The 12,787-nt window shown below is 38.1% G+C and overlaps 1 protein-coding gene across 1 annotated transcript in view; it reads left to right on the top strand.

Moving 5' to 3' along the window:
- Positions 1–12,787, top strand: part of LOC138796818 (gamma-aminobutyric acid receptor subunit alpha-2-like) — a 132,550-nt gene that overhangs the window by 41,972 nt on the left and 77,791 nt on the right. The window contains exon 4 of the mRNA XM_069976520.1: positions 10,974–11,041. Within this exon, the coding sequence (XP_069832621.1) occupies positions 10,974–11,041 (68 nt within the window). The remainder of the gene's footprint in view (positions 1–10,973; positions 11,042–12,787) is intronic.

Below are 12,787 nucleotides of genomic sequence, written 5' to 3'. Positions count from 1 at the left end.
CTTTTGCATATTTAAATTTATAGGGGGCAATGCATCAGTGGAGACTCTTTAGTGAGTACTCCATCTGATTTTTTTTTTGTCGCTGGTCTCCCTGAGTTCAGCGATTGCTGTGTTTTGTTGGTCTATTTTTCATTGCCCCTGTTAGCCAGAATCCTACTCCACACTGACGAGGGGCAACTACCCCGAAACGATCGTCTGTGGATGGATGCCTGCCTTGGTAAACCCTTGTCATGTCGCAATACTCGCCACAGAGTTAGACTTTGACGTATAAGGGACCACCCTGGTATTTCCCTAATTATGTTCCAATACTCGCAACCGAGTGGGACTTAAGGGGCTATGTATCAGGGTGGTTTGGTGATCTCCCCACTGGGAGGTACCCCCTTGGCAATAGGCTTCCCTCCCCTGGAGGGATATCTGGCTATTCCCGTGTTTTGAGACTCGTAACTGAGACTCCACGGACCCTTCTTTTGCATATTTAAATTTATAGGGGGCAATGCATCAGTGGAGACTCTTTAGTGAGTACTCCATCTGATTTTTTTTGTCGCTGGTCTCCCTGAGTTCAGCGATTGCTGTGTTTTGTTGGTCTATTTTTCATTGCCCCTGTTAGCCAGAATCCTACTCCACACTGACGAGGGGCAACTACCCCGAAACGATCGTCTGTGGATGGATGCCTGCCTTGGTAAACCCTTGTCATGTCGCAATACTCGCCACAGAGTTAGACTTTGACGTATAAGGGACCACCCTGGTATTTCCCTAATTATGTTCCAATACTCGCAACCGAGTGGGACTTAAGGGGCTATGTATCAGGGTGGTTTGGTGATCTCCCCACTGGGAGGTACCCCCTTGGCAATAGGCTTCCCTCCCCTGGAGGGATATCTGGCTATTCCCGTGTTTTGAGACTCGTAACTGAGACTCCACGGACCCTTCTTTTGCATATAACTTTTTTAAGCACTCCTTGCTGCTTTACCTTTCCAGTCCCTGCCAGTATGTGTTTGATTTCTTGGAACCACATACAGTAAACCCAGAGGTCACATACCATAAATGATAGAGTTAACTCTGAGGGTACGTTCCCACACCGTTGCTTTTTGGAAAAGAACGGACGCTAATTGCATCCGTTCTTTTCTGCAGTGGCGGCATTGCATTGAATTCAATGCTGTGTTCTGATCTAATTATTTTAACGTCCGCTCTTTAAAACGGATGTTAAAAAAATGAACATGCCTATTATTTCTGGACACTGTTCGCTGAAACAATAGCTGTTCACACAATGTAAAGTGCAGCCATAGGCTAGGTTCACACTATGTAACTGTGCGGCTGTATTTTTTATGCGGCTGTAAATGTGCGGATGAAACTACGGCCATGGGAAAAAATAGACATGCGGCTCAAAACATACGGTCATTTACTTGGAAATCTGGTTCAACTTAAAATAACAAATAAAATCTTAAGAAAGTGATGCAAACACCTCTGGATGCATCTGGGAAAGCAGGGAACACAGTTTACATGAATTGCTATTACCGGGGTTTGCGATCCTCTGCACTAATGCCGATGTCTCTCATGGTTAATCAAGTAAAATAATAAAACACATTTTCGTTGTAATAAAGTCCCTTTCGTTGTTCAATAATTAAATTTAAACTAATCCATCATTTTGCAATTAAATATACTGTTAAAATAAATATATATATAAATAAATGTATATTTATATATATATTTATTTTTTGACAGTATATTTAATTGCAAAATGATGGATTCGTTAGAATTAAATTATTGAACAACGAAACTGATTTTATTTAATTGAAAATGTGTTTTATTAATTAAATATTAATTAGTAAATAAATAAATAATTTTAAAAAAACGCATAGGGTCCCCCCTATTTTTATAACCAGCCGGGTTAAAAACCAAACGACAGCAACCTGGTAACACCAGGGTGGGAAGAGCCATTGGTTTAGGCCCTCCCCAGCCTAAATGTTACCAGCCTGCTGCCGGCCGGTCCAGGAGCGCCAATTTTGACGCTCCGGGACCACTGGCACCTGGCTCTTCCCAGTACCCCTGGTGGCATTGGGTACTGGGGTAATAATAGAGGGTTAGTGTTAGCCATTTTATACCGGCTAACACTAGGCCCCAACTTAGTAATGGATTCCGTCTATTAGACGGCTTCCACTACTAAGTCTATAAAGTAAAGAAATAAAGACAAGACACAAGTTAAAAAAAATTTTTATTCAAATAAAAACACCCCCACACCCCTCATTGACCATTTTATTAAAAAAAAAAAAAAAAAAACGCTGGTCATCGACGTAGTCCACGGAATCCGACGTAATCCCCAGGATACCGATATCTGAAAAACAAAAAGGGAGAAACACACAAAAAACACACAAACAGGAGCACAACACCCATCATTGTGAGCGGTGTTGTGCTCCTTACAGTATGCAGCATCTTTACAGATCGCTGCTTACAGTCTGGCCCCCAAGGGGTTAAGGGAGGATGTATTGCATCCCCCTTAACCCCTTGGGGGCCAGACTGATGTCAGACTGCACCCATCCCAGCAAGAAAGGTGTTAAGTGACCCCCCTTCCTTGCTGGGAGGGGTGCAGTGCTGGGGAGGGGGTGGGGAGAGCTCTATACTCACCCCGATGAGTCCTCTTTGCTGGTCCGCAGCACAATAAAGTCACTGTGCTGCGGACCCGCTAATTATATGTGCGCTCAGCCGATCAGCCAATCAGATGAGCGCACATATAATTCTAAATGTTTCTTCTAATAATGCTATTGTGATAACATAATTAGAAGAAACATTTGATGTTTTCATTAAAGTAAAGTGATGATTAGTACAGAATGCTCTATTGCCGGGAATATGAATTAACGGCCTATGGAGCTTCCTGTACTAATTAATATTTAATTAATAAAACACATTTTCGATGAAATAAATTCAGTTTCGTTGTTCAATAATTTAATTCTAACGAATCCATCATTGTGCAATTAAATATACTGTTAAAAAATAAATATATATATAAATATACATTTATTTATATATATATATATTTATTTTAACAGTATATTTAATTGCAAAATGATGGATTCGTTAGAATGAAATTATTGAACAACGAAAGGGACTTTATTACTAAGAAAATGTGTTTTATTAATTTAATATATTAACTATTAGAGGCATCGGCATTCTGCATCATTGCCGGCTATTTTTGAAGTACTCCGTACGGACCGCCTGTCAATCCACGGCCGCGTTTCCAGCCGCAAACAATGGTCTTGTTCATTTTTTACAGGTCCGTTTACGATCGGGCCGTAGATTCATGCATAGTGTGCACTGTGCAGCCGTATATCCTATACTTTCCAGCGTACGCATGAACCACCAAAAATACCGCCGCACAATTACAGCCGCATATACAGCCGCACACTTACATAGTCTGAACCCGGCCATAAGCCGTACTTTACATTGTAGTCAATGGTGAATTGAATTATGGGCACGCCCAACAGTGCCCGCAATTCAATTGTAAAAAAATAACATTCATTAAGGCGATAAAGCAGTATCGGCTGCAGAAAAAAGCTGAACGCCGTCCGGTATCCGGCAGTATAACGGTGTCACAGATAGTGTGAACATAGCTTGAGGCTGTAGGGGTCTCTTAACTGCAGACCCCCCCCCCCCCCCGCCCCCAAACACCCTATGGTTATTCACACAAAAGTATTTCACTCAAAGTATTTCCTTTAGTCTTTTGGTCAGGTTTCTTTTTTTCACCCAAACACCAGGAGTGGAACTGACAGAACAAAATTATAATGGAAAGATTTGCACAGTTACTGTGTTTGCAACCCACTCCTGGATTTGGTTGAAAGAAAAGACTGATGCAAATACTATGTGTGAACATAGCCCTATACATATTATATGGTACCCTCTTACTGAAAGAATGGACATAATTCAAAGGACTTCAGTTCATAAACCTTTTTGAAATGCTTTCAGTGATGGCCGAAGTAATTCCACTATTGAACAATTAGCTGCATTTTAATATAACTATCCTAATAGATAATTGTGGAGGTTTACTACTTAATATATGCAGAATGTTAATAGGATCTGGTTGCTGTTTGATTTTTTGTGTGTGTTAATGAAAGCTGTGATTTTTATTTTTTTTTTCCATTTGGATGATGCTATTATGTTTTTTCTTTATTGTTCTATCTTTGTTTCTAGATTATCATTGGCTATAAATATATAACTGGAATACTTAATGCAGTATGCTAACTCACTTGTGCTCAGTGTTATTTTTCACCCAATGCAATTGATAATGAGCAGTCCTAATGATAATCCACCGTAGTAAATGAGTAAAGGGATCATTAAAAACATGATCATTCTTAAAAATAGTGCTTTACTTGTCAGTTGCTGTTGTTCAATCGTACCAAGTAATGGCTTACCCTCTAAGTCATAAGCATTCACGAGTATCCCTAGTTGTGGATGCACTTTATTCACTCTTCTAGCTTGATGACAGATCTAAGTGTTCAACTGATGATAAAACAATTGACCTTCAATGAAATTACACAAATCAATGTCCGTTATGTGCAAATGGAAGAAACAAACCATAGAGCTAAATTAGCTATCACTTACTATGGAAAAAACGGAATGTTAAAGCAGCCTTAAGGCTTTGTACAACCAATAAAGATGTCATCAAAGGATTAAGTGAGTCTTAATGTGAGTACGTTCTGTATAGTACTAAGGTGCTTGCTTGGTCTACTGCAAACAAGGCCTACTGCTGACATTTTTAATTGCCACAGAAATCATGGAAGTCCCGTGCGTGGCTTACTTAAAGTGTCACTGTCGTGAATTTTTTTTTTGCAGAAATCAATAGTCCATGCGATTTTAAGAAACTTTGTAATTGGGTTTATTATCCGAAAAATGCATTTTTATCATTAAAAAGCAGTTTGAAGCTCTTCCCCCTGTCTTCATTGTTCTCCTATGGAGAGAACTAAAGAAAAGACCAAAACAGGAAAACAAAGAGTTAATCTACAAATCCCTCACCCGTTATCTGTTCTGACCATCACCAGTGACCTGTCTGAGCTCAGATTACAGCTGTCACCCAGCTCTGTGCCTGTAATCCTCTGTTATCTGCTTTCTGCTGCCGGCTAACTCCCTCCTTCCTCCTCCCCCCTCCCCTCTCCCTAGAGCAGACAGGGTACGTCTCCTGCAACAAGTCACAATTTTCAGATTTTTTGGAGTGGATGAAAAAGAGGAAGGAGGGGGGGACCTGGGAAAAGGCTTTTTACATGCAGATAATGGCAGATTTGGCTAATAAACCCAATTACAAAGTTTCTTAAAATCGCCTGGACTATTGATTTCTGAAAAAAAAAAAAAATACGACAGTGACTCTTTAAGTTCTGCCCTTGGAATATTTCATTCATATAGGGATGTTTTAGCTGTTTATACGTAAGCAGCAGTATTTATTTAGTGGTTGTATTCATTGTATACTACTCACAAAAAGTTAGGGATATTTGGCTTGCAGGTTAAATTTCTGAAAAACTTTAAACGTTTCAGCTCGAGTGAGATTATATCTTGAAAGTAAAACACTTAAGTAGAAGCATGCAATAGTAATCTTCTCATGTCAAACAACTTATTGAAACAAAAGCCAACAACGGTGGTGGGTATACTCCAACAAAATATGTCAATGCCTCAAAAACTTGTCATGTGCCCTCGATCATCAATTACAGCTTCAAAACGATATCTCTAAGCTGTTCACAAGTCGACTTTTTGTCTGCTCAGGCATAGCACCCCACTCTTTTTGAAGGGCATCCCCAAGGTCATCGAGTTTTTGACGTACAGAGTTATGAGCCTCTAAAAGGTTGATCTCTATTTTAAAGGAAACATTACACTGGGAGATGCTGGAAACTATACGCAATAAAGGTGCCTTTACAGCTTCCTTTTTAAAAAAAATGAAAATTATTCCTAATACATGGCTTCTCTAAGGTAGAAAGATGTCCTATTATATCTCACTTTACCTTAACCACATGGTACTACAATATGTTAGCTGCCGTCACCCTAGAACCACCATATGGACTTAGAATTATTCTTAATGTTTCAAAGATATGTTATACTACAATTTAAATATCCACTTATTATGTATTAATGGAGTAAGATTTCATTTATAGTATTGTTCGCCTTGTTATATTGGCTATTTATGAACCTAAACTGCTATTTTTTTCTATACCGCTATACTTTTACCCATTGTGGGTTATGTATTTTGGGAAAACTCAATAAAATATTATAGACTATAAAACGTCAACTCAGCTGATCTCATATGTATTCTATGGAGTACAGTTTGAGGTACCCCAGCTTTTATCAGTCATTCCCTAATGATGCAACCTTGATGAATTGGAGCATTGCCGTCAGAGAAGATGAGATAGGCCTGTGTGGTACATGAAGAGGCACAATCACTGGATTAATGATGTTAATCAAGAAGTATAGGTTTGTTTTGACTAGACATACATGCCCACATTGTAACACCACCAGCACTAAAGGCAAATGTGGCTGATGCAAAGCACTGTCCTTTTATGCTGGACAAGGGTCCAGTGGGCCTCAATGCTGTTTACTGATAAAAGTTGATTTGCACTAAGCAGTAGGGATGGTTCAAACCTGCCAAGGTTCGGGTTCATACGAACCTGAACTCTCGGCAATGATTCCGGCTGTCTTCCACCTCCGTGGAGAGGGTGGACACAGCCGGAGGACCGCCTGAAAAACTGGGATACAGCCTATGGCTATGGCTGTATCCCAGTTTTCCAGGCGGTCCTCCGGCTGTATCCACCCGCTGCACGGAGCGCGCAGACATCGGGAATCATTGCCGAGAGTTCAGGTTTGTACAAACCCGAACCTCGGCAGGTTGAGACCATCCCTACTGAGCAGAAATGTTGGCAAGAATGTTGGCAACAAAAATAGGAGCCCCACCCCGAAAATAGGCCCTAGTCCTTTTTTCTGAGAAAATATTTTAAGACTTATTTTTGGAGAAAATATATATATATTATATACACATATCACAGTCAGATCACTGCTTTTAGAGCAGAGTGGTGGTCTGTAACTGTCAACTATGGGAGGGAAAGAGTGGGTATATCAAAAGAAGGAGGCAAGTTTGCTAGATAAATATAAGTATAAAAATATTTTACTTGACGAATCCTACAAATTTAACAATATTAGTTAAGATGGGAAAACTCCATTAAGAAAGGACCAGTCTGAAGGATCCGCGTAAATAGGATTTTTTTATTTTTATTTTTGGCATAAAATCATAAACAACTAGTCAAGAATATTTTACAAAATCATACTTGCATGACAAAACCCTACTGAAAAGGCCAGTGCAGCATCATCCTGGTGTTACATTTAGTTTCTTTGTCTTGACTTTTGAATGAAATTGAATCATCATGAAATTTAAAAATAATAGTGAAGTGAGGCCAAGTACTCATCCTGTGCCAGGTAACCACTCAGTTTAGGATTTAGGTAATTATAGAAGGAATTATAGTAATGGTGGAGCATCGTCAGCCAAGCATCTAATTTCTTCTACGATTCTGCATAACTCTTGTACCCTTCTAATTTATATTTTTTTTATAAATAACATTGTAGATATTATTAGAAAGCATGTTCTATAGAACTTTAATAAGGTTCATTGAATCCTGATTGCTACTTGATTATGTCCATTTGTCTGGTAAACATGCTTTACCACCAAGAGAAGAGATGATTCCACCACAAGATTTATGGATGTTAAAAGGTCTTCACTATATAAATTCATCTTTATGGCATATCTAACCTCTGGACTTGCTGAAAGCAGAGTGCGCTTGAAATGTAGCATGCAGTTTAATAGCTTTTATTATAGAGGTCACTAATCTCAATGGTGGCACCCAATCTTTCTGACAGCATCTGAGCTTTTAATCTTTTGGGTGAAATGTTATGCCAAGAATTTTTTACCTAGCATCAAACTTTTAAGTTATGGTACCAGAAGATCTTGGAGGAAGATGTTGAAAGTGTTTATTTTTTTCTCCCCCTAAACATGGATCACTTAAATCAATATTACTATGCTGTGTCTGTTTTATGCCCAAAAGGGGCTTGATAGAGTCTGCCCTCAGGCAGGCTCTATGAGAAGATCGACAATAGTATATTGATTAGAGATGAGCGAAGCTCGAGCATGCTTAAGTCCATCCGAACCCGATCGTTCGGCATTTGATTAGCGGTGTCTGCTGAAGTTGGATAAAGCCCTAAGGCTATGTGGAAAACATTGATATAGTCATTGGCTGTATCCATGTTTTCCAGACAACCTTAGAGCTTTACCCAACTTCAGCAGCCACAGCTAATCAAATGCCGAACCATCGAGTTCGGATGGACTTGAGCATGTTAGAGATTCGCTTATCTCTAATATTGATCGATGCTATGCAATGGCATAGAATTGATGAGTATATGCAATCCAAGGATTGCATATGTAATTGTAATAGGCTAGGTTCACACAATGGCTGTTAAATAACTAAAATTAAAAATATTAAAAAAAACTTAACCCCCCCCCAAAAAAATAAAAAAAATAGTTTAAATTACCTCCTTCCCTATTATAAAAATAAAAATATGTAAATTATATAATCATTATAAATTGTAGCCTGCAGAATTTTCCAATCTATTAAAATATAGCAATATGGTTCTTGCACAGTAAACAATGTAAATGAAATAAGGGAAAAAATACGATCAAAATTTTTCTTTTACACTAATAGGATACCAATGAAAACGAGATCAGGGCACAAAAAAATTACTTCCTAGCAAGCCCTGTAGGTGGAAAAATGCTAAATGTATGGCTTTTAGAAGAAAAGGAGGAGATTGCTGCTTCATTGTGACCTGGATATCCATGCATCAATGACCTTCAGTCATAAAGGGGTTGAAATGAATTTATCAATTTTAAAGATGTAAAATTTAATTAACTGCAATATCTCTTCTTTAGACATAGGCAGATAACAACTATATATAATACATGAATAAAAATGCTTCACAGTCTTTGCGGTAAAATGGCCTAGAAAATATTTTGAAAAATCAACAGTAGTTCAGGGAAATGTTCAGAGTATCAGAATGATTTAGATAATCATGGTGTCAGCACATTTAGGTAAGAGAACAGTATACAGTAGTTATAGATTTAGTATTAATATTGAAGTTTGTAGGGTTACTGTACTGTGGCCACTCTGAATTGTCTATAGGTTCAATGTTATTTCCTATTTTAGCCTATGGTGGACTAGATAAGATGCCGGATATAATAGACTTTGTTTTTGTCATCCAGTGTTCCCATCCTAGACAGCTTTGGATGGCCAAACATTTGTAAATCTGCCCTAATACTGTACATTATTTGAAAATACTAGGGTAGCATATCCTATTTCTGAGATTACTTATATACTTCTCATATGCTCATATATCACTTAGGCTATTAGGCTGTTGTATTCAGTGACAAACTACGGCCGTTGTATTACATGTTCCTGTGGCCCAAACTGCCATATCGACCACAGAAACATACCCTTTTTCCCTTTGACATTGTGGGCACCTTTGGATGTGCCCGCAATCCAATCAACCATTGAACACATTGTAAAGTATGGCCGTCAGCTGTACCTTACATTGTGTGCACAACTATTTTCTACGGCTGCAGTTCGGCAAACAGGTGTAGAAAATAGACATGCTCAATGTTTTCTACGGCCGCAGTTCAACAACAGCCGCAATGTATACTGTGTGTATACACTATAGCTGTTGTTGTATTGAAATCATGGAAAACATATAGACTTAATTTTTTCACTGAAAAGAATGTCCACTGTTAATAAAAATTAATACATTGTGTGATCATGGCCTTAAAGTGTAAATGTCATTAAAAGAAAGTACAAGTGATGTACAAGATACTCTGCAATAGGCTTTATTAGGCAAAAGAGTTCCCTTCTGTACTTACAAGGCCCCCAGTTTTCCTGCCTCCCCCCTCACTTTTTATCTGTTGCAGAGATGCAAAGTAATGATGGGTTTGCTGTGTCTATTATAACTTATAAGGGTGAGGGGCTGAGGGGGATGAGTGAGCAGGGGAGGAGAAAAGCAGTCCATGCAGTTTGCAATATAGGAGCCAGCACAGCACAACATCCTGCAATCTTACCTCAACAAGTCTTCAGACCAGCACTAAACAGTCTGACCTGTGAATCCAGCATTTTCTCTGCCCATGACTGGTTTTCTCCTCTTCCTGCTCACTCATTCCTCCAGGCCCTTGCCCTTTTATAGGATATAATGGACACAGCAAATCCATCTTCACTTTGCTCCTCTGTAATGTAGATAAGTTTGCCTGATAATGAGTAGATAAGAATTGAGAGGGGGAGACTGGAAAACTGCTCTCTGAGTGCAAAAGGAAACTCTTTTGCCTAATAAAACCTATTACAGAGTTTCTTAAAATTACTTACTGAATTACTGAATAATTGCTTGTACTTGAATAATAACATTGTAGTTTCTTTATAGCATTAGTTAATAGGTATGTAAAATCTGAACAGAAAATTTATTTAACAGCTGTTAACCTGCTGGTGTTTAAAATTTTACCTTCAGTATAGTGTCCTGCCTATGCCCAGATGCTGCTATCATATGTTCTTCTTCAATTATTGAGAGGGTTGTCCAGAAACATAGGATGGTAAAAATATAAAAGTCATACCTACTCCATTACCCTACAGCTTCTGGTATGACTTCATCCTGTGCCCCCCCCCCCCCCCTGTAGCCAGTTCCTGCTGAGATGACTCATCTCAGAACAAGGTAGCTGCAGTGGCGAGAGGGGGCCTGAAGACATCTGACTGGGAGCTATTGGGGGGCCACTAGCGGTGATTGTGACATTTTCACACAATCAGCCATGTAAAAAAAATGTAATGTCCCTAAGCAACTAGGTAATGTTTGGAAACTATACAGATGCTGAAAATGTGTGTGATCACTTCTTTTTCAAGCCTTTTAAATTGTTCCTGTGTTCTTTAATGTTCTAGACCGTGTAACAGAGGTGCACACCGATATCTATGTAACAAGTTTTGGACCTGTTTCTGACACAGATATGGTAAGTTCTAATATATTTTAATATTTATATCCATTAGGATCCAAACTTTTGCCACCTGTACAAAGTTAAAGAGAAACTAACAGCAGGTTAATGACTTCTAACCTGCTGTTAGTTTCCCTGTAATTTTATTTATTTTTTTATTTTTAAATGCTCATGGTAGTAATGTTTGAACAATGGGTAAAAATTGCCCAAGAAAATTTGTTAATAGGGGGTTCTTGATAGTCATCTCAGTTGACAAGCTGGGTTGGATGTTACTGGTTTGAACCTAATTATTCAAGCTACATGGATAAACTAAGGAGTCATTCCCACTTTATTCACACTTTTTGCAACTTTTTTTGCCAAAATACACTGCACCAAATTCATTATATTTATACACCTCTCATTTTAATTATATATTTATTTATTTTAAGTGGGCATCTAAAATAGATTAAAAAAAGGGAAACTATTAGAGGTTTAAAATAGATATATACACTGCACTTTAACATGAGATCGACGGTTCAGATTTATCAATCTGTCAATGTGTCTCACTTTTTATCTCAGACACATAGCGAAAATCACAGCTCAGCTTTGATTGGTCGTTATTAGAAATGAGTAAATCTCAAACACCCTTGGGTTTGTCTGAACCTGAACGGTATGATTACTGGTGGCTAAAAAAATTGGATGTCTGGAAAAAAAGATATCCAGGACTCTCTTGGGCTGCACCCAACTTCCTTAGCCACCAGAATTCAAATGCATTCGGATTCGGACAAACCAGAGTGTGCTTGAAATTTGCTCCTCTCTAGTTATCTGTTTAAGATAAAAGTTGAACAGATTGATATATCTGGGCCTATGTTTTCACAATATATTTTACTTTGGTCATATATATGGAACACCATTCTTTCTGTATTTTTTGTTGTGTACTGTCTGAGACCTCCACATGTACATGAGATGTATAGAGGTTTAACCCTTTGAGGACCAGGCCCAAAATGACCCAGTGGACCGCGCAAATTTAGATTTTTGCGCTTTCGTTTTTCCCTCCTCCCCTTCTAAGAGCTCTAGCACTTTCAGTTTTCTATCTACAAGGCCATGGAATGGCTTGTTTGTTACAGGAATAGTTGTACTTTGTAATGGCATCTTTCATTTTACCATAACATGTATGACGGAATCCCAAATATGTTATTTATGAAGATATAAATAGGTGAAATCGTAAAAAAGAATGCAATATGGTAACTTTTGGGGGGTTCCTGTGTCTACGTAATGCACTATATAGTAAAAGCGACATGATTCTATTACTCTATAGGTCAGCCCGAACACAACCATATGCAGGTTTACACAGTTTCTCTAATGTTATGTGTATTTTGTTATGTTATGTGTAAGCGCTGCGGAATTTGTTGGCGCTATACAAATAAATATTATTATTATTATTATTTTTTTTTTAATAAAATCCTTTTTTTTTTGGCAATTCATTTTTAATAAAATGGGCCTATTGTGATGCTTATAACAGTTTTATTTTTTCACCTATGGGGCTGTATGGAATGACATTTATCCGCCATGATCTCTAGTTTTTATTAATACCATATTTGTGAAGATCGGACGTTTTGATCACTTTTAATAAATTTATAATGTAACAGAATCGGCAATCCGCAAACTTTTTTCCCTCTTTTCGTCTACGCCGTTCACTATTCGCAATAACGCTTTTTATATTTTAAAAGATCGAACAATTACCCACGCTACGGTATATTATATGTCTATTTATTTATTTTTATA

This window comes from Dendropsophus ebraccatus, chromosome 7 (assembly GCF_027789765.1).
Source record: "Dendropsophus ebraccatus isolate aDenEbr1 chromosome 7, aDenEbr1.pat, whole genome shotgun sequence".
Taxonomy (NCBI): domain Eukaryota; kingdom Metazoa; phylum Chordata; class Amphibia; order Anura; family Hylidae; genus Dendropsophus; species Dendropsophus ebraccatus.
Note: the sequence above shows the minus strand (reverse complement) of the source record. Positions and strands in the feature narration are given on the sequence as shown.